This window comes from Protopterus annectens, chromosome 1.part2, assembly GCF_019279795.1.
Source record: "Protopterus annectens isolate FY-2018-M chromosome 1.part2, PAN1.0, whole genome shotgun sequence".
Taxonomy (NCBI): Eukaryota; Metazoa; Chordata; order Ceratodontiformes; family Protopteridae; genus Protopterus; species Protopterus annectens.
Window position 1 is genome coordinate 822427034 of NC_056727.1, and position 24311 is coordinate 822451344.

General features: G+C 37.4%; 1 protein-coding gene across 1 annotated transcript in view; it reads right to left on the reverse strand.

Moving 5' to 3' along the window:
* RYR2 (ryanodine receptor 2) overlaps positions 1–24311 on the reverse strand; it is a 6224161-nt gene that overhangs the window by 3006968 nt on the left and 3192882 nt on the right. Inside the window, exon 30 of the mRNA XM_044059048.1 lies at positions 10926–11134. Coding sequence (XP_043914983.1) covers positions 10926–11134 — 209 coding nt within the window. The remainder of the gene's footprint in view (positions 1–10925; positions 11135–24311) is intronic.

The following is a 24311-nucleotide window of genomic DNA, read 5'->3' on the forward strand; positions in this document are numbered from 1 at the left end:
CTTTCACTTCAAAACTCAACTCCTTCAGAAAGTATGATGCAAACACAGACATATATTCAAACACACAGACACATGCACGCATGCATATACACACAGACCCACATACAACTGTAACACAGAGTACCTTCACTACCCCAAATTACACTGAGATTAAGACAGCATTAAGACTCCTAGACTAGGTTCTATGGCACTTCAGCCATTAGCTGACAAAGCAACACTCCCACCTTCACCCTGCCTGCCCATTACCAGTGCACATACCTGTAAAAGTCACGTGAGTATTTATTTATTTTATTTATTTTACATTTGTTGACCGGGCTAGTCCAGCTGGATATATGTCCATTTTCAGTGGAGGCCCGGGGAGAAAAGCTCCACAAATTACAACAACATAAAAGGTCAAGACAAAGACAATAACAGTATAATTTGGTACATAAGTTTTAACAATTATAGTACAAGCCTAAGATTATATATTTTATATTTCAGTAGGAAAAAGGAAAAATTTATCTAAGAATAGATGAATAAGACTAATACATTTGTATTAGAAATGGTGTAGTACAAATCTTTATAACATATTACAAAATTAGATACACCTAGTAATTTATGATAAGAGATACTAAGGTCTCACATAAACCTAAGAAAGAAAGACACTAGAGATCAATAGAAGAACAGCAAACAAGGATGGATTTCTAGTGTTATTTAACACATAGGTTGTGATACTATATGAAGGTGTTTGATCATTCCACAGTATATACTTATTTACATGAGAAAAAATCCTAAGGAAGGTTAAGCTCACTAAAAATTAGTGAGACAACAGAAGATCATGATCATGGGAGGCTAGAAATTGTGGGAGTCTAGTTAATAGTTAGGTACTTAGTCTGGGTTAACACAGGGGCATAGCCAGTGTGATTTGAGGTAGGGTTTAAGCTTGCTTTTAAATAAGCTGACAGAGGATATTGAGGTTAGCTGGCTTAGGAGGATGTTCCAGGCTTTACCTACTGTATTGGAGAACAAGGTGTCACCAGCTAAGTTGTTGGATTTTGATATTTGTACAAGTAGGTTATTAGCTGAGCGTAAGGTCTTGAGGTTATTATAGGGGATGACTAGGGATGTAAGTATGGGTGTATTTTGAGGTAAATACAGGATCTTATGGGCTATTATTAATTGATTGAAAAGTATTAAATTTGGCAGCTCTAACCATCCTAACTGATTTAGATTGATACAGTGATGAGTTCTATAGGAGGACCCAGCTGCAAATCTGGCAATATTGTTGTAGGAGGATGTAAGTTTACTCAGATTACTTCTACATATTTTGGTATAGATAGGGGAGGCATAGAGCAAGGTAGAGATGAGGTGGGTATGAGCAATAGTAACCCTGGCTGGAGGTGTAAGAAAGGGTTTTATTCTATAGAGGGAACCTAGTTTCTTGTTTACTATTTTTATGGTGTTATTAATGTGAGGTTCAAAGGACAAGTTGTTATCTATTAGTACCCCGAGTAGTTTGGTGGTTGGTTCAGGAGATATTATAGTTCCATCATTTGAAGTAATAGTAAAGTTAAGTGGGGAGGTTCTGCAGGTGGGGGTAAATAGTAGCATTTTTGTTTTTTTGGGGTTAAGGATAAGACATCTTTGTAGGAGCCAGTTTTCAACAGTACTAAAGGTCATTTGGGTTAGTGACTGAAGTTCTGATTGAGAAGCAGCAACGCATATGAGTGTGGAGTCGTCAGCGTATTGGATACAGTCAGCTTGAGGAATTATAGAATGAAGGTCATTTGTAAAGATGGAGAAGAGTAATGGGCCTAATATAGATCCTTGCGGGACCCCTAGAGTGACTGGGACATGGGAAGATAAAGTATTTTCCCATAGTACAGCCTGTTGCCTGTTATGTAGGTATGATTGGAACCACTGTATAGTATGGTTGTCCAATGACAGGTTTTTGAGTGTGTCTATAAGGAGGTGGTGATTCACTATGTCAAATGCTTTGGACAGGTCAATAAAAACAGCTGAGGATAGAGTATCAATATTATGATTACTGTTAATATGGTTAGTGAAGGATAAGAGAGCAGAGGTGGTGCTATGAAATGGTCTAAAGCCATGTTGACAGGGTGCTAATAAATTGTGATCGAGTAGGTAGGTTAACAGTTGTATGTGTATACATTTCTCCATTATTTTTGCCAAAGGAGATAGAATAGCTATGGGCCTATAATTGGACAACTCTTTGGAGTTACCGCCCTTATGCAGGGGAATTATGTGAGAGACTTTCCAGATTAGGGGAATAGATCCTTCAGAAATAGTTCTGTTAATGAGGATGGATATGGGGTAGGCTATGACTTTAGCAGCTTTTTACAGGTATTCTGCAGGTAATTTATCAGCAGAGAGAGTAGTGGGTTTAAGTTTCTGTATGAGGTTACAGATAACTGAAGTGGGCACTGGCTGAAAATGAAATTGATGAGAATTATTGGTAAAGGTTGTGGCAGAGCCTGGGATGCTAGGGGATAGCTGGTTGGCTAGGGATTGTATGGTTTCAGTGAAAAAAGTATTAAATGAGTCAGCTATTTGGATGGGATTGTTGTGATCAGAGCCAGAGGGAGTACTTGAGCATCCAGGGTGTAGGAGGTTATTGATACCTCGCCAGAATTTTTGGGGATTATTTTGGTTGGTTTGTTGTAGTTGGTAGTAGTAGTTTCTTTTATTGGCTAATATGGCTTTTTTTGTTTAATTTCTTAGCTGTCTGAATTGCAGGTGGTCTGAGGAGCTTTTTGTTGAGCGCCATTTGGCCCATTGTTTATTTCTTTGGAGGATTTTTTCTGTTTGGTCGTTTTGGTGAGCCATGGTGCCAGTTTGGTTCTAATTCTAACTTTGCATAATGGGGCATGGCTGTCTAAAATGGTTAGAAATTTAGAGTTAAAGTATTTCATGGCATTATCTATTGGGAGATATTTCAGGGGAGACCAGTCACAGGTGACTAGTTCAGCTTGAAAGTAAGCAGGGTTAAAATTTTTGGTAGTGCGAATAGTTCTACAGATGGCAGAGTTTAGGATGACAGTTTTTGTTCTGATTAAATAGGTAAGCAAGTGATCACTTATGTCCTCAGGGAGGGTGCCTGTTTTATAGTTTAGTTGGGGGGTATTAGTGAGTATCCAGTCAAGGGTACTAGTTTTGTTGTTAGTTTTATTGGTGCGGGTTGGGGATGTTATAGTTTGGGTAAAACCATATAAGTTGATATGAGTAGAAGGCTGCTCAGATATACAGGAGTTCCAGTTAATGTTAAAATCTCCAACTATAATGGTTTCTTGGGGGTAGTTACTTGAGAGCCAGCTGAGGATAGCCTCTAATGTGTTGATGTTATTGCCTGGGGGAAGATAGACACATGATAGATATATGGCTTTGCTTTTGTTAAGCTGAACCTTAGTTAGAAGAATTTCTGCATTGTTGCAAAGTGGAGGTTTGGAGTCTAACAAGGTGACTTGTAATCCATTCATATAAAGTATGGCTACGCCTCCTCCTTTTTTAGTGTTACGGTCACGTCTTATGATATTATAGCCAGGGGGTAGAACTGCACTGTCTTGTATTGATGGATTAAGCCATGTTTCAGACAGACAGAGGATGTCAAAGGAATAAACATCAATAAGGGCATGCAGGTGAGCTATTTTGTTATTGATGCTACGAATATTAAGATGAGCTATCAGGAGAGAGTTGGGGGGCTTGGTAAGTGTCTGTGTGATTGAATTTGTTTGTGTATCAGGCTGTGTAGCTGTGATAGTGGTAGGACCTGGGTTAGGGTGTATATCACCATCTAACAGGGAGTGGACCTGAACTTTTAGGATGAGTTGTAGAAGTTTAAAAATTAGGTTCTTATTTTTCTAGCTAGTGGGTTACATTGAGAGATGTGATGGAGTCTATGAAATATGGCTGCTGAGTACTTAGCTGAGCTGGGGAGGTTGCTAACACTATGAGTGGAGCTGGGGGTAAGGACAGAGGTGTGTGTGATGTGGGTATGCAGTCCTAGGAATCTATGGTGTTCATAGAGAGTAAGTAGATAGGGAATGATAAGTATAATTAGGAGTAGTAATAAAGATAAGGGTTTACAGGATCCTTGAGCCATTTGTTTAGGTTAAGGTGGTTAAATGTAGGGATATTTGTGGATAGAGTGGTAGGGTAATGGATAAAGGTAAATGAGTGATGGTTCTTTAAGGGGGAGGAGATAGGGGTAAAGTGAGAATATAATAGAGGTAATAGCACTTACATTTGTCAAGTCTTTAATGCCTGCTAAGGCTACATCAACCCACCATAATGTTTTACGATGATACTATTATCAGGCATATGGACACCATCCTCTTCAGGATGGATAGTTAGTTATCTTTCTGGAGCCATAATCTGGGATATAATGAGAGTTCTTAGATCTGTCCATCCTGAAAATACAATTGTAATTTGGTGGTTTTACATGTGGTGGTAAATTACCTTAGGCACGCTACTCAGAGGAACATGCAGGGGATATAAATGAATTTGCTACGCATGTGTCTGAGGCAGGAAAAACACTGGTCTTGAGTGGTATTTTGCCATCTATCAGAATGATGCCGAGAGTCAAATACATGACAATTGGCTTTAAAAACTGACTATATAAATGGTGTAATTCAAGAGGGATCCAGTATGTGTTAGCTTGGGACAATATGGCTGACAACCCTGCCTGTTTTGCCTGGGATAGTCTGCAACTCTTCTACCATTGCCTTTGCATGCTGGCTAAAACCTTTGTTGCCTCCATTGTACCATTTTTAGCAGAGTCCATCTGTTAGACATTCCAGCAAAGTAAAGTCTAATTTGAAACATATTAAGGTGGCTCTACTCAGTGTCAGTAGTGTTAACAAAAGAAAAAAATCTTGAACTTGAATCCTTTCTGCAACTTGAACAAATAAATGATACATGCAATTACAAGAACATGGTTCCAAAGCAATGAAAGCACCTCCTCTGTTCATGAGTTTAGCATCTATCATGTTGTCAGGCCTACTGGCAATTGTAGAGGCATCTCGTATTTGTCAAGGATATCATTAACTGATGACTGAATTCTCAGGACTCTAAATTTGAACTCTTAGATGTCCAAATCACCTGAAACAAGACTAATTAGATACTGCTGTTTTACGTCCTTAGCCAAACACTTTCATATTACTTCAGCTGTCTGTCAGGAAACTGACTGACATATAAATCCAAGCTCTCTTTTATAAATATTTAACTACCCTTCTATGGGCTGAAATGCCCTTGATCTTGTCCTTCTTGCACACCTCCATGTGTGTTATCATTCTTCATTAAATCACACCATAAATCAGTGACAATTTCCTTTAAAACCAGTGGTACATGCAATGTGAATGCCACTGGGATTGGGAACTTTTCAAAAATGACCTTTTTCGATTGCTTGATTACCAAAATAAATTCTGCTGCATTCCTTCTCTGACATTTCCATTGCTAAAGGCAACATATATGCCTCTGACAGCAGTCCAGCTCTGCAGCAAATATAATGGGACATTTAATATAGAACTATTTCAATTTAAAAAAAAAATATTATTAAGTATTTATGTTTATACTAGGTAAGCGAATGACAAAGGTTTTGCCAAAATTGATAGATGTGGATCTTTGTGGTTTTGCAGAGGGGAAGCAAACATTTGACAACATTAACAGCACAATGATGCACAGGGAAGCAGAATATAAGAAAATCCCATTATTACTGGTGGGTTTTGATGCAAAGAAAACATTCAACAATGTCAGCTGGGATTTTATGAGAATACCAGTGGAAGCATTTGCATTCCCTGATAGAAAAATAGGGTTAATCAGGAGGACACATGAAGGGTCAGGAAAGAATTAAGGTGGGAGGGTTTCACTATGACAACTTGTGTTTAAAAGAGGAATTGAGCAGGGCTGTCCTCTTTTCCCCTGATAAATCTGTATATCTATATACATAGATATATGCTTTATATATGTAATTGTCATAAATTACCAATGTAATTGTAACTCTGTAGGATTATCTCTCGCTTTTGCTAATATTTGTTAATAAGCTTACCTGCATTATGTTATCCCACTTGGAAAATTATTTTAATGTTTTGTCTCTTATCCTGTACTTTCTCTTGTTCATACTGATGTATGGAGCTTTTCTTCCTGGGACTATGCTGAAAATGGGTTTGCATTTGCTGACCCAGCTGGACTATCCCACTAAACAAATAAAAACAAATAACTAAATACATTTAGTGTCATTGGTAAAAAAGGGGAGACCCAGCAATTCAAGGATATTACTGGTATGGTAATCATGAAAAGTTAGCTTTATTTGCAGATGATATTATGTTGTACTTGATAAATCCAGTGAAGGACATTTCAGTGTTTTGGAATATTTTGAAACAGTCTCAAGTCTTTTCATGATAAACAGTTAATAAGGTTAAAACAAAGGCTATAGGAGTAAACTATGTGCCCACACATGGACAGGTTCAACAGCAATACCCATATCTATGGGCCTATGATAAGATAAAGCATTTAGGTGAATGAATTAAAAAGATTCTGTTATAGCTGCTTGATATATGTAGGAAGAGACTAAACAAAAGATAATACAAAAACTGAGAAACTGGAAGCTACTGATTATGAATATGGACAGTAAGATACAATCAGAGAAAATGTTTTTGGTCCCTTTAGTTTTAAATACAGGTCAAGCATAGTTTAATCAACGAGAGTAGAGGCTTTGACAATGATAATAAAGAGCTGAAGGAATTTATCTGGGAGGAGAAGAAGGCAAGAGTTAAGTGGGATAAACTGATCCTTCCCTTAGAATAAGGTGGTTTAGGAATACTTGATTTGAATGGATACTTTAGAGCTAAGCAGTTAAGGCTCATATACATAAATCAAAGTGGAAAGCAACGATGATGATGAAACAGGGTGGATGTTTGAGAAATAAGGAGAGAGACTAGGATTTTGGATATAGGTCCTTAAACTGAACAAAAACAACCATACATTATATTATATTTGTAAAGCTGCAGAAAGTAACTAACACAGCACAGGAATGGAGAAAGAGGATTATGCCAATAAGGACAACTGCAAGTACGGGTATAGAAAACAGGCAAGAGAGGGCTGGAATTTCCTGGTAAAAACTGTCTTGGAACCAAAGTACTTGAAAGAAAAATACTAGAGAGGAAAAGGTAATAACCACTAAAAACAAAAATAACTACAATTCTTTTGTTTAACTAATAAATACTGGCTTTATTAAAGGCAGATTCTGCCATTTTAAATCCATTATTTTTTAAATAGTCACCTAAGCAGTGGACAGTGTTTATAGAGCACATACAGCATATCTGCACCTGACTACAGCCATTGACACTATTCCCTATTCAGATGTTATTGTCAGACTTGTAATATGAATATAAATCCATATGTTGTGACGTGAAAAGCTGACTGTCTGGAAGTCGCAGAACCAATGCAGTTAGGGTAACAAGAACCACTTAATATACCACATAGAAGTATGTGGCCCTGTCCAGGTGTGTAAACCTAAGATTAGTAACAACTAGAAACAAGAGATAATATGCATTTATTGTGACATAAAACAGTAGTGAACAAAAATAACCTTGACTTTTACTTAGTCATAGCTCTATTGTCTTTTTTGACTTACTGTACAAATAGGTTCATAGGTAAGTACTAGGCTATCTGCCCAAGGGCATCTGTAAGCCTAGCCAGAATGTGTTGGCTTTCACCACCCCCTTAGATTAGTTCCCTGTGCCTCTGTCCAGCAGAGCCATTACTTCCCTGTGCCACTGTCCAGCAGAGCCACTGCAGTGATCCCCGGGATAAATTTTCTGTTTCCCATCCACTCGTCAAGGTTTCTCTTGAGGAGTGTTAGTGAGGGGCTCTGCCTAATGTAGATTGGAATCCTGTTCCAAAGCACGGGGAGTCTCTGGGACAGGAATCTATCCCTCCAGCAAGTCCTATTTATAGTTTTGGTGAGGTTTATATCCCTAGAGTGTGTGGCTCTCGGGGATTTGTTTTTTTTTTAGGTGGAGCATGTCCATCAATTCCGGGTTGGACATGGCCTTGTATGTCAGGCAGAGATCACCTCTGAGTAGGCGGTATGCAACCGAGTACAGCTGGAGTTTCTTCAGTCGGGCTGCATAGGGCATCTGTTTAAGGCCAGTAATCCTCTTGGTGAGGTACTTCTGTGGTCTTTCCAGCTGTTGCAGGTGTCTTGTAAGGTACATCCCAAATGGGGCGTTGTACTCTATGATGGGTCTAATGAGTGATGAGTAGAGGAGCACAATAATCTCTTTTGTTCTAGATGTGAACCCTTTTGTGATTAGGTGGGCCACATAGAAGAATTTTCTAACCACCTTTGCAATATGATTATCAATGGAGAGATTACTATCTACTTGGGTCCCCAGATCCCTTATTACATTTTCTGTATTTAGGGGACTATCACATATGTGGTAGTTCACAGGTACTTTGTTTTTCCCAAAGGGGATGACTATGCACTTTTTGCCATTTAGCTTGAGGCATTGATTTTGACACTCAGTGAGACCCTTCTGGAGGATGTCCGTATCAGTCGGAGAGTCAATTATGGCCCCCAGTTTGCAGTTGTCTGCGAACCTGGTCAGCCATAGTCCTTCTGTGCTTGCCTGTACCTCTGAGAAGTATATACTGAACAGGAGGGGTCCCAGGACTGAGCCCTGGGGGACGCCATTTGTAACCGATTTAGAGTCGGACATAGAGTCTGCAACTCTCACCATGTGGGTTCTATTCATGAGCCAATTGGTAAACCATCTCGTGATGTAGAGGGTTATGTTCAGGCTGGTGAGCTTGTCTATAATACCAGAATGGGGAATGGTGTTGAAAGCTTTTGCAAGGTCCAGGTAGGCTGTGTGGACCTCCTTTCCCTCGTCTAAAGCCTTGGTAACTGTCTCAAAGAAGTCCACCAGGTTTAGGAGGCATGATCTGCCCTTAACAAAGACAAACTGGGTAGGGATCAATGTTTGGAGGTAACCAATGTCTCTGTTAATGAGTTCCATGATGATGCGCTCCATAGCCTTGCAGACCAGTCAAGAACAAGCCCCAAATGCTATGCCAGTCCATCATATGGCACACACACACACACACACACACACACACACACACACACACACACACACACACGTACACACCCATACTACCATACTTACCTAGAGTCAATTTAGCATCAGCAGACCACCTACAAACTTGCCTTTGTAATGCAGAAGGAAACTGTAGACCCTCTTGCAACCCATTCAGACTGGAAGAAAACATACAATTTCTACAAAGAGAGTACCTTTGGCCAAAAATCCATTGACTGATTGACATATGTCAGCTGAAGATGTACAAATAGACTTTAACATCAGTACAGCAAAGTCAGCTGATCAATTCCAGTATCTAAACCATAAAAGCTGCAGCCTAAACATTGGGGACAAGTCATCATACAAATGAGAGTAAGAAAAATGTAAACAGAAATAAAATGATTCATATACTGCTTAAAGAAGCATTTAATTCAGAACAGTCATTTTTAGTTTTGGTGTTTACTTTTTTTCAGATACTCAACCACAGAGTGTTAACACAAAAGGTATAGCAGTAAGGTACTGTGCGACTTTTAAAGCAGACTTGAAATGGCTGCCATTTTCAAGCTTTACTCCAGTTGACATTCCTCCATGTGATCTCCAACCTGTACCTCTCCACTGCTGCACATGACAATGTGCAGCCCAAGCCAGTGCAATGAGGAGATGAAATAAATGTGGTTTGGGATAAAGGAAACACAACACATTTAATAACTTTTATGTCAGATTTAATGGACTGCTTGACTTGCAGAAGCCGCTACACCAAATCTCTTTACAGCTGTTATTATTTCACATAATAACTTTTCATGCTTCACTAGTGATGCTTGTAACACATAATCTCAGTTTTTAAAACTCTGAAAATGAATGCTGAATTCAAAGATATTGGCAGAAAGAAAATCTTTTAACATGGTACAACAAATAAAGCAGAATATCTACAGTACTAGGTGAAACACCCAACTCTGTGTAATAAAAACATAGACCTGTCACAAAAATGTAATTTTCTAAGGGGCCATGCCATCCTGTGTCCTTCCATGTGTGAAGCAATACACTTAACATCCCTGCTACTTGATTACTAACACTTTGATGCTGCATAACTCTGTGCAAGATGAGCACAGTCTGTGACTTCATGTTATTAAAATGGTTCTTGCACTCATCAAAGATTAAAAATAAGTAGTGGGGCTATGATGGCACAGCCCCCATGCTAAGAAATAAGAGGGCTTGACCCCTCAAAGCACACATCTGTACTGTATGTCCTGTTTTCAGTTTGAATTTCTGCCTTAATATCAATTGTTTTTATTGATTATTTTTTGGATTTAGTATTATTACATTTCTGACATCTTAAAGACAGAAATAATGCGTCTAAAACATCTATACTAAACCATAATTTCAGCAGATCATGCCCGAATCACTTCAGCAGGTTTCACTTCCAAGTGAGTCTTGGTTTGTATATTACTAGATACTTCAGCCTGGCAAGGGGAATGAGCTGAAAAGGAGTTTATAAACACCATTTCCATAGGTGAGATTTAAAAGTTGCAGACAAAATTAATTAGGTACACACTTATTATTAGGACTTAACTCAACAAACCACTTGTGGGCAATGAAGCTACAGCTTTATACTATATGCAGTGTTCTTTACTGTCACTGGCTAGTTAAGGCAAGAGACTACACTTGGCTGGGATGTACATTATGAAGGCTATGACTAGATCAGAATTCCTGATATCTTGGCTTGTCCTGTACCTGATGCATATATCCTAGGACCAGTCACTGCGTAGATAAAAAAATAAAGAAATTCCACAGCATATTAGATAACAATGGATAAACAGGAAATGCAATACATATATTTTTTGCACTTACCTCAGTATGTTCATGGTTCTGTGGCACAGAGATAAACTGAGGAAGTCTCTTGCTTAACCAAACAGTGATATCCCTGTTCATATTCACAGCAAATGGCTCATACCCTTCCTGCAGTCCACAGATAGTGAAGAATTTCAGAGTGCTGACATCTTTTCCAAAATTCATCCTAGCAATCTGTGACAGCCCCAAGCTACAGACTGGAATAAAACCTACAGGTAGAAAACACAAAGCATATCATTTACAGAGGTTTTTACAAGAACATGTTTCTGTACTCTTAAAGTTATAGTTTGGATACTATTTTGCTCATGAATTCTGGACAAAAATAAAAATAATAAAGAGGTAAAAGCCTGAAATCAGTGACAATGTTTACATCTAAATCTTTAAAAAGTTAAAAAGATCACAAGATTTTGCATCAACGTGCATTTTCAGAATATTAAGAAATGTGCAACTTTAATGTCTAGCATTATTGGCTGTTTACAATCCTCAGTGAGTTACTAGAAAATCAAAAAAAATAATTTGGGACATGGTAAAAACATAAGGCAAAACCAGGGACATTGTGCAAAATCAGAGACAGTTGAGTGGTATGAGTACCTGTATTACCAGATTACCTTATTTAAGTATGGTAGACAGCACACTGAGCAGATAACTCAAATAAATAATGAAAATACAACAAAATAAGGAGAAATTGGCACTACTAGCACTGCCCCTTTAAAGTTCAAATCATTCCCTGGCTTTACTTAAAAAAAAAAATTTAAATTGTGAGCACACAGGCCAGAGTTGGTTATGGGGGTGAGGATTAGTGAAGGAACATGGCGTCATGAGTTCTACAATTACTGCTGGCAGTGTTCTGACACAGCTGAACCTGGCAAAACTGGACTCTCTCCATTAGACCAGTTACGGACCCAGAATCTACCAATCCTGATGGGGCCTATTGGCTATCAGGAGGTTCTTGACTGCTTTAGAGAGTACAAGACTATTATAAGAGCTTTGGTGAACTTTTATGGCCTATAAACAGAAATTGTGGACTGTGTGCCTTCCTCTTTCTGTGAATGCTATGTTGGAAGATCTATGTGGGATGACATGTAATTATCTTTATCAAAGTATATCTATTTAAAATATGCAGGAAAGCTTTTCTTCAGGTACCTATGAAAAAATAAACTCTTGTGATCACTAAAGAGAAAAAAAAAAGAAGTTGATTTGCAGTAGGAATGTTTGAAGTGGCAGATGACATTACAAAGGAGCAAGTTCTTTATTTCGGGAAAGTAAAAACAAAAGGAAAAAAGCATGAGGAATGTCTTCCTTATTCCATGTAATCATAACAGTAAGAATGGACATCCACTGTGGTAGCCTCAATACAGGTAATACTTGAGGGTGGGGACAGGACACTCCACAGAGGCTCCATAAAGGAATTTGAATGGGAGACACAATGTATAACCCATGGACAATTTTTATATTTTAGAAAACCACACTTTTAAGGTATATAAAACTCTTAACACTAGAGTAATGTATTAAGTGTTGACAGAATAGAGTGTCAAGTTCAGATCATATGTGGAATCTCAGATCTTGGATATACTACGCAAGTATAATTTTACTCATAAAGTTGATAGACCAGATGCTCCAGTATCAGAGAGGGATAACTCCCTGACTATGACCAAGCCAACTAGGCATCATTTAGCACCTTGGGCGACTGATGGAACAGCAGGGAATGGATGGGCATGCCCAACTCAGGTGGTAGGATGCTTATTAATACATTGTCTGGGGGGGGGGGTCCAAAGAGGGGAGTTGTCTTTGGGTGTAAAAACAACAAGTGTGGTGTGTGAGGAAAGGGAAGTAGATAGCTCATAAAAAATCCCCCAAAGGGAAGCACAGACAAGCTGAGCCTCCAGGACATCCCCAGGATCCACAAGCAGGCTGAGCAAAAACAATGGAGTAATTCAGGGGGTGGAGAGTAGCTGATAGACACAGAAATGAAAACAAACCATATTAAAATTTTTCTTTTACATACATTATACATCACATATCTTTTTTACTAATTATCATCAGTCCAGCATTATATAAATTTCTGAACTGCAGCCATCCCTTAAACCTCCTGAACAGTATTCTGCATGTATTGTTCTCCCAGTTTCTGTTTATACTTCTCTGTAATTTGCTCATTTCCAAATACCCCTCTTCCAATTCTTTTATAAAAATCAATACATCAAATACAAATACAGTTGGTTTAGAATTTAATTTCCAATTTCTAGTAACTGTTTTTTGGTGGTCAACAAAATTAAATTTAATAAGGCTTTACTATGTCTAGGCAATTCAGATCCTGTGTATAAACTTTAAAAAAAAATCAGATCCTTGGTACAGTCATTTACTCTCCCAATACTTCCGACAGAGTACTCTGTAAAGGATTTTTAAAATCTGTTAACTCTAATAGCACACTCCCAAAACACATGCTTACAATTAACTCTTTCTTTCCCATATCACCTCCAACACTTGCTATCTACTTGAGGAAAAATTCTATGAAGTAAGCTTTGGGTATAAGTTATCTATGCAAACACTTCGGAGCAAAGATCCTAAACCTTTCTGACTTTGCTGAAAACTTGTGAGACATACATACAAGAAGTCTTTCCACTGTTCTCTTGTAAATTGCTTTTCTAGTTTCTCTTCCTAATCTTTTCTAACCTTCTGTGATTGATTCTTAAAGTTATCATGCAATATTACATACTCCCTAATAATTATTCCTTTTTAACAGCAGTTTCTGTTCTAGATTTGACTAAAATCCTCATCAGAGTAGGTCTTTAACTTAAGATTTCCCTATCCCTTTCTCTTTGCCTATACTCTGATATCAATCTCTGATAAGGAAGACAGTCTGTGGCCTGCAGTCTAAACATATTCTTGGTCTTATCCCGCACTATTACCTTTTCCTGTCTAGTCATGTGGTTGCTTTGCCATGTTTCTTCATTAAATTCCAAACCCCTCTTGCTTGTTTTCTGTATTCCTACTTATAGACATCTCTACTGACAAAATTTCGTTTCTCCATTTTTGTGTTGGCTTAGTTCTTAGAACAGTTTCTGCTACTTTAATATTCTGAATGGTTATTGTTATTCTCTTAAAGGATCTGCATCCAAAATTCTACTCACTCTTTATTTCTTGAACATTTTCCCTGCTTCATCATCATCCATTTTGAATTACAACCTTCTGCTTGTGTTATGTATGTGAGACTTAACTGTGTAGCTCTAAAACATCCCTTCAAATCTGATAGTCCTAAACCATCTTGTTCTATTGGAATTTATCCCATTTAACTCTTGCCCTCTTCCCCACCCAGATAAATTCCTTCAACTCTTTATTAATTATTGCCCACAACTTCTCATCTGGTTGATTAAAATATGCCTGACATGTATATAACATTAGCGGGACTAAAAACATTTTATCTATATGTATCTTACTATCCATATACATAAACAGGAGCTTCCAGTTTCTCAGTTTTTATAGTAACTTTTATTTAGTTTCTTCCCATCCTTAGCTTCCATAACAGCACTTGAATCTATTCTCTTAAATACTTTATTTTATTGTATCCCCATAAATATGGATATTGCTGAACTAATTTGTGTGCAGCACATAATTTATGGCTATGACATTTGTTTTTATGTTCATTAATTTTATATCTCATATATTTTACATCCCAGAAAAACATAAACTGTCTGGAAATGTACCAGAACACTGAGATGTTCTTTTCAGGATTTATCAGGTGCTAAATAATATCATCTGCAAATAAAGACAAATTTTCTTGACATTTTCTTGCCATGCCGATTACATTCTTACATTTCAGAGTCCTTCATTTTCACTGCCAATGGCTCTAAATACAAAACTAACAATATAGGGAAACAGGACACTCCTACTTGGATCTTCTGTTTAAAACACAACTTATTAGAGAGGAACCCTCCCACTTTAATTCTTGCCTGCAGTCCTTCATATATTCTCCTAATTAACCTTATTACTGTATCTGGGATTGCAAATACTTCTATTGCCCTACTCATAAAAATCCAGACTTTGTTGAATGCTTTCCCTGTATCTTATCTTATATGTCAGTTGTGGAGCCTCATTTAACTTTAACTTTGGTATAATTAAGTCATCCATAAATATTTTATCTGTGCTCGTTCTTGATCTCCACATTTGTCTGCTTAATACAAATTTTCATAACATTTCTGAAATATCTCTAAAACCTCTACAGGATTTCTAGTTATTTTTCTTGTTATAGGCTCCCAAAACTTGGCAATAACCCTTTCTATTCTGCTGCCAAGTGGTTGTACTAAAAGTTTTTGTACACTGGAGATATTATCAAAAAAAAGCTGCTTAACATCAATCTTTCTAAACACATGCATATTATCCAGATACTCCCTTATTTTCTCTTTAGCACTTTGGTACCCCTTCTTATTCTGTAAGATCCCCCTTTTCTGCAATACTATAACCTTTGCCAGCCCCTCTAAGTAATTCATATTACTTCTTAAGCAAATTTCTTTCTCTTTTATTCCTTTTTTGTTTTTAAACTCCATTTTCATTTTATCCCACTCACTAGCTATAACTTTTGAAGATATTTCTAGCTTTCCTAATACCTCTCAAATAATTTCTACTACCCATTCCTTAAATTCCTCTCTTTTTAACAGGTAAGTCAGAAAGCTCTGTGGTTCACATTTTTACTTCATTACCCTGCATTTTTATCTTAGTTTCTACTGATGCATGATCTGCAATAGTTATTGGATGTGTGTTGAAGACTTTAGTTAAATGCAATTTTAATGTGAAATATAATTTCCATCTAATCTAGCCCAGTTACTATACCTTGGGGAATAATATGTAATTTTTGTCCAAGTTCCTACTACTGAGTTCATGTCATCCATACCAAATATTTTCATAAATTTCTTCAGAAATCTATTCCCTTCTGTTATACTTTACATTCTAGGACCCCCCCATCCATATTGCAAATCAAGTTCCAGTCCTCACCTATAAGTAATATCCCCCTGCTGAAAGCTAATTATTTTTCCAAAAATGTTCTTAAGATCCATGATAGTAGTTTTTGGTGGATTATAAATACATTCCATTATAATCTTCCACTCTTGCCAATAGCCCCTTACTACGACAAATATACCATTATTGCCTATTTTTCTCTTCTACCATTATTGGAGCCCATCTAACAATTAGTATAATTACTACCTTTTTCCTTTGTTTCTGATATTCTACTGAAGGTCCATTACAAAATCCTTTCTTTGTCAAATTCACATGTTCATTTCTATGCAAATGTGCCCCCTGCAGCACTGCTATTTGTGCTCTGCATTTCTTAATACAATTCAATGCTCTTTTCTTTTCCCTGTACCTGAAGGGCAATTTACTTTGTAAGACAATATAGATAGCATAGCCATTACAATAAAAAGCTATTGTTCCCACATATTTACACATGACAGTTTTTTGAATGTGTATTTTCAACTGTTGTGTTACATGCACATGCTAATGTCTGGCAGGCTGATCTTTTGTATAGTTTCTTCTCTTCTCCATTGGAACCTATGTCACATTTTGAAGACTTTTTTAATGAAAACTCTCAAACAAAAGACTGTATACATTTTCAAAATATCTCCAGGCACACAAATGTATGCACCTCTTCAAAAAATGAAGTTTAATAGGCCAGATAGGGCAGATTACCCCAAATTGACAGCTTCACCCACAGGCATTACCTAACCTAAAATTAAGGTTATCCATGCTAATGCATATGATACAGTCTTTTTACTGTAACTGTTCAACTATTTCAATGGTTGTGGAGAAAAAGTACCATGGGACCAGAAAATATGTGTGTGGTCTAGTCATCACATTAATATCTGATGTGCTTGTAACATTACTAACGAATATGTTTAATAACATGTTAAGGAAGGCACAGTTTCAACTGACTGGAAGTCATCTAATGTGGTTCCCATTTTCAAAGAAGGTAATAAAACAGATAAAAATTCTACAAGCCATTAAGCTTGACATCTATATAGTGTAAATGTATGGTAAGATGCAGTCTCAGGTTTACTGGTTAATGATGACATCTATGATTTAAATCTTGATGCAACCATCAAGGCTTCATATGAGGGAAGTCGTCACTTACTGCTCAAATAAAAAGGTTATGATAAGTTGTCATCCATTAAAGAACATGATAAACTGTGCTGCTTTATATCCAGACTTATCTAAATAATTTGACAGCCTGAAACACGACTATATAACACAGTCTGGCTACAATAAAAGTTAATTATTACATAATAAGATGGGTAACGAATTGGCTAACTGCCTGTACTCAGTCTGTGATTTTGCAGGGAACCAAATCTAGTCTGAAAGTATTAACCAATGGAGTACCTCAGGGTTCTGTGTTGGGGCCCATTCTGTTTAATATGGTCCTAGCTAATATGTCAGCTTTGAAACTTTTCTTGTTGATAAAATACACAGATGACTGCAGGATTGGTGCATAAATAAATAGCACTGCAGCTCTGACTGAATTAAATAAGTATTTACATAAAATTAATGAACTGGTAACTAAAGCAGGTTTCCATTTGAATTATATAAAGTGTAAAGTTATTGACTTTGGCATATGCAACTATGGTGATAAGAAAATTGCTGTGAATACAAGATAAGGTTAGCCAGTCAAAAAACCTAGGTGTTACTATTAAGCAAAGACTGAGTTTATGATAGAATGTCAATGATGTCCAAAATAAAGCTTTGAAATAAGTGGAGTTAGTTCTGTATACTTTTGACACAAGAAATGTTAAAATATTAAAAAGTGCATTTACATCTCTGGTCACGTCCATAATTAAATACAACTTATTCTTTTGTAATCTATCTATGTCTGACATCACACCATTAGAGACCGTGTGAAGATGTTAGACTAAAAGAGTAAATAATCTGCATAAATTGTCATATTTTGATAGATTAAAGGCAGTGAATCTGTACAGGGCCTTATATAGATTAGTAAGGGGGAAGTCATATTTGACTTTTAAGACCAGAATAAATAAGGAAGTTGTTGTTGCGTCTTTCGGCTTCTCCTGGTTAGGGGTCGTCACAGCGGAACTCCAGTCCGCTAATGATTGGCAGTAGATTTTTATGTGCCGAGTTGCCAGCTCTGACACACAACCTTCAATGAAGGTATGCCCATTCACGCATGTCTCCACACAGAAGACGCTCTAGCTGACAATCGAACAGGACAACGTCTTACTGTCAGGCGACAATGCTACCGCAGCACCACCATCGCAGTTAGAATAAATAAGGAAGTAAGGAATGAAATTCAGTTGACTATAGCTGAACAACACCCACAACTACAAAAGGAGCATATTATATTATAATGAATAACAAAAAGAGTTAAAATAGACAGTTTTGTGACAGTTTATACCCAGAATGTGGAACAAACTTCCCATATATGTGAGGGATTCTGCTGCCACATAAGGGACATTTAAGCATAGACTAGATGAGTACATAGGAGATAAATATACATCTGGTATATCAGGCACTGCAATACTTACTGTCTAGAAGACAGTTTTGCAGCATAGAAATAAAACTATGAAACTATTTATTTTTAAACTATTTCCAAGTATCTTGTAAGGAGATGTCAAATTATATGGGAAAGATGTCAGTAAGGCAGTAGCTGGCTGCATATGCAAAAACAGCACCTATAGCTTTCAGATAAGCTGTCACTTCCCCAAATCATAATCCTGAGTAGAAATGAAAAACCCTCTGACACTAAACATGGATACATGCTTACCTTCTGAGGGGCAGCACTATGACAGTGAATTGCAGTTAGATATGAAACATTAGGAAAGCACTCAATGGGCTTTTTTCACTGCATTTCAACAATGAAGACACACTCTTTGATTGGGATAATTTCTCATTGCCAGAGCTAATTGCCCAGTACAGACTAGCCAGTTAGCATACTGAACAGAAATTCTGATTCAGAAACATAGTAAAGCCACAGTGAGAAACACTTCATTAGCAGATCATTACCATGTTTCTGAAATGCATACTGCTCTGTTAGACCTGACAAAGCTACTGTTCTCCCTAGCAGCTCATCCATAGCATTAACAAAGGCAACCTCAATACAAACACACACATACACATTCAGACACCTGTGCAAACACCCCCCCACACACACAACAAACAACCTCCCATGACTATTCTCACTATTCACATATTGCACGCAAACCCCAACCCACACATGCACACAGGCACATGCACACTCATTAAGATTCATTCTTGTCCTTCCAGACAAGCACACAAACACATGCACCACATTGCCTCATGCTTCTTCCTGCTATGTTCCCATTACCCTACACACTTTCCCACCCACCCCTGCATCAGTTACCTTTATAGCTAACCATCTTTAGCCCACCTCCAAACTCCATCTTCCTGAATTCTTCACCCAATCTGATCCTACCTCTATTACCCTTAATTCCTCATATCACAGTACATACTATACCTACTACCTCCTTCCCACAATTAGTACTCCCATCGCTACTCCCTCTTATTTAACCCACTTTATTTTTCCTATTTACACAATTCACCTCTCTTTACTCTGTACCCCTACCATGCTTCTCCTTTTCTTTTCATCCCTTCTTCTTCTCCTTTCTAACCTCACCTGCTATCACACTCATCTATACCTGCATTCCAACACTCTTACCTACTCTCACCATAATATGAATACCAACCGACACTACACCTTCGCCATATCCCCTGCACTCTTCTCCTCCACTGCCTATACTCTCCCAAAGTAAAATTGTCCCCAACATTCTCTCCTCAATACAAAAACAAACTGAAATATCTCATACCATGTTCCATATTAACTTTTTTTCTTCTCCACCCTCATAACATTCTTCAACTCTCTGGTGACATCCATCCCAATCCTAGCCCACAAATTAACTCTCTGACCAACAGCACTACACATACTCCTGCCAGTATCTAACGATAGTCTTAACCACCTTTCCTTTTACTCTATCAACATCCACAGCATCCTGAACAAGACAACTAAATTTCACTCTTTGATAGTCCAATATCTCCCAAATATAATTACTTTGTCTAAAAATTGGTTTAAACCTCATCACACTGACAAAGAATTTCTTCTCCCAGGCGACAACATCCTATGCCTTGATAGAACTCATTACAAAGGTGCAGGTGTTACCATTATGTATGCAGACACTCTAACCTTATCTCCCCTAACCAACCCCCCCTTCTTTTCATCCAGCTGAACTCATTATTGCTAATTGCAAACTTAATGACCACAAAACCCTAACTATAGTGGCCATCTACAATCCCCTAGAGGTAATATACCCTTCCTAGAGCAGATTCATCACTGGATCTCTGACAACATACCTAGTGAATCTATAATCATAGATGATGTCAACATCAACTGGCTTCCCCTCCCCTCCAACCCCTCTACTTCCAGCATTCACCTACATAGTTACACTCAACTCATCTCTACACCCACCTTTCTTAATAAACCTACAAATACTTATTCTATACTCGACTGGATTCTTGTCTCCAACCCAAACCTTTATCACCACCCAGAAGATCTATCAGATTCAATTAGTGACCACTCCCCTATTCATGTTTAAGGTCCTGCCCTCACCTTTCTAGACCTCATAAACTCAAGGAGTGACATAAGCTAACCAACTTCAACTCAGATTCATTTAATAACTATCTCTCTGCAATTGACTGATCCCTTCTTTCATCCATCCCTCTTAATGAAGCTGTTCTTCAATTTAACTCCATATTCTTAAACATTCTGAACTCCCTTGCCCTTCTAAGAACAGTTGAGTCGAATCACGCTGTTCTCCCTAGCTCAGCAACTCTATCCGTTCTCTTATCCAGAACAGAGATTCTTCCTGGAAACTCTGGACTAAGTCAAAATCTCTCACGCACGTCCATGAATATGGAGAACACTGAACCCTAATCAAAAAACACATAATCAGAGATAAAAATAATTTTTACTATGCTCCTCAAACTACAGAATCTAGAAACCCCCCAAAAATTCTGGAATACCATTAACCAAATTCTCCACCCTGGTAATTTTGCAACTCTCAACCCCTGCCCTAATAATGTGTCCAAAGAAACTGCATCCATTTTCAATTCATACTTCATTGATTCCATCAGTAAATGTATGAACACATCTAACCCTTCCAAACCCTCACCTCCCTCCACCCCCATTTCTTAGAACTGACCATTCTCTCTAAAACCCATTCAAACCAGTTACATTAGAAATCTTCATCTCAAACTCAAATAATGTTCCCCATCTGCTGATAATTTGCCACCTTTCTTTCTAAAGGCTCTATAACATACCCTGTCTCCATACTCATAGACCCCTCTATCAGCGAATCCACTGTCCCTACACTTTGGAAAAAAATTCCATATCATACCTATCCACAAAGGTGGTAATTCTGTAGAGCTCTCTAATTATAGTCCTATTGCCATACTTTCTCCCCTCTCTAAAATCCTTGAGTACTGTGTTCATAAACAAATCTTGGCTTATCTCACACAAGAAAACCTGATCACCCCTACTCAGCATGGCTTCCGTTCATACCACAGCACCTCTACTGCACTTATCTCCTTTACTAACTCCATCTCCCTTGCCAGACACAATGATAAACTAGTATAAATAAACAGAGATCTCTCAGGGTAAGGTACCTGCTATGTCCCCAAACGAAAAATGTCAATATCAAGGTGCAGGTACTCCACGACTATCGAAGCCAACCATCAACCAAAAAAAGCAAAAAAATCAAATATTTTCTACTTGAACAGCAAAAAACTTTATTCCATGGGTTGTTAGCGCTTTCGCGTCTACTCTGGACGCTTCTTCAGACTTTAATAAAACACTTCATCACTTTTGTATTTAAATAAAAATCAATTAAACAGTTAACCAATGAAAGCCTTTGTGTGAAAACATAACTATAAAAAGTCAGAAACTTCTAAATAGATAAAAAGTCAGAAACTTACATTGTGAAAATTAAAAATTCAAAAATCAACATTGACACTAAAATGAATATAGTAATAGATTATTACTGTTATTAACATTTCAGATGGTAAATAGCATATGAATATTTATTAAAAACACAAGAACATATAAAAACTGCATGTGATAAAAAAAAAACATTTCAAATAAATGAACTTTTTATCTATTTAGAAGTTTCTGACTTTTTATAGTTATGTTTTCACATTCACATGGAATAAAGTTTTTTGCTGTTCAAGTAGAAAATATTTGATTTTTTTGCTTTTTTTGGTTGATGGTTGGCTTTGATAGTCATGGAGTACCTGCACCTTGATATTGACAATGATAAACTAGTGTCCCACCTCTTCTTAGATCTCTCAAAGCCTTTGACATGGTCTCTCCCCCCATTCTTCTCTCCAAACTTTCTCAACTCAACTTCTCCCCAGCAATTGTCTCCTGGTTTAACAGCTACCTCACAGACTGACAGCAAGCTGTCAAATGGCTCTCTGCTCTATCGCCTTTTCTCCCCATCAAAATGGGTGTCCCACAAGGCTCAGTTCTGGGGCCCCTTCTGTTTAACATCTTCACAAACAAATGTCACGCATCTTGTCCTCAGTCATCTCTCATACAATATGCAGATGACTCTACTATCATCTCCATTGCTGATAATCCTGCTGATATGCACACCCTGACACAAACTTCATTCAACCTTACTGAAACTTGTCTTCCTGACAACCAACTTATACTTAACCCCAAAAAGACTAAACTACTTATCTTCCTCTCTGTATCCCTCTACCATCTTAAATCCTCCTTCACCATTTCTTCTCTTAACAGCACTACTATTACAGCTATTAGTCACACTAAGCTCCTCTGAGCGATCATAAATGACCAACTTAAATTTGACCTCCATATACTTTACTGTATCAAAAAAACCCACTAAAAGCTAAGTCTACTGTATAGAAACAAAATATTATTCACACCTAGCTCCAGAATCTCAGTGGCCCAAGCTTAGCTTCTTCCTAACCTATTCACAGCTCACAAATTTTAACTAACTTACAATTCTCATTACTTTCCAAACTTGAAACCACCTACAATAAAGTAGCAAGATTTGCAGCTAATCATCCTCCTAAATCTCACCACTGTTATGCTCTCCAAACACTCAAGTGGCTAGAGTTTCCTAACCAGTTCTAATTCACTCAACTTCTCATTATCCATTCCATCCTTAACAAGCCCACTGCCTGCCCTAACCTATCCTCTCTTTTCTCCCTATATAATCCCTCTCCATCCCTCAGAAGCTCAAATAAATGTCTCTTACAGGTATACAAACCTAAAAAATCCATTGGACATTGTCTTTATAGCTATTTTCCTGCTCTTTCATGGAACAAGCTTCTCTTGTATCTTAGATCAATTACCCAAGTCTAGGAATTTAAGAAAACTCTAAACAATATTATCTAAATAGCACCCGGACTTGTCACTACAATCACCCTACCTGAATCCCTTCCCTCTCTTCTACACTACCCCCTCTTTATATGTACATGTGTCCTCTTAGTATAATCTAAACTGCATTCTGTTTTATTTATAACTGCTTTAGTCAGTATCCACTCCAATACCTACCATTCTTGTCCTATTGTTTTCTTTTCACATTTCACTAGCCTGTACTATGAGGAATATCTGCTAGTTTATTTTATTGTACATATATATCTATATATATATATATATATATATATATTATTGTATTCTATTTCTATACTGTAATTTTTGTTGTATAATTTTTCTGTGGAGCTTTTCTTCCCAGGCCTCTGCAGAAAAAGGGCTCTACCTCAGCCGGACTATCCTGGTCAACAAATGTATACATATATATATATAGATATATATATATATATATATATATATATATATATATATATATATATATATATATATAGATATATATATACATATAGACACACACACACACACACACACACACACACACACACACACACACACACACACACACACAAACCCTTACACACCAAAATCCCCATGGCTTCGCTGGACTTGCTGTTTTGAAAATTCTCCCACAGTTGTGAATGAGTGACTGTCATCAAAACATCAAAGGATGATTTTCACATTTCTTACTAGAGTTAAATTTGACTTGGATGACTGATTAAAGTAGGCTCAGAGACTATTTCCAGAAAAGCATACAGCTAATCAGCCACTCTCTCAGAATGATGTTTTAGGATGCGGTTTCTCCCATAAAACCACACTCTGTGCTAAGGCCCAGTGCGAGTGAAACTGGTATAAAAGTCAGAAATGTTTACTACAATGCAGAAACCTTGTGAGATAAGGTTTCTGCATTGCGGTAAGCCTTTCTAAATACCAGGGTCAGTGTTCAAACTATCACTTTGGTTTAATGGATTGTAATAAAA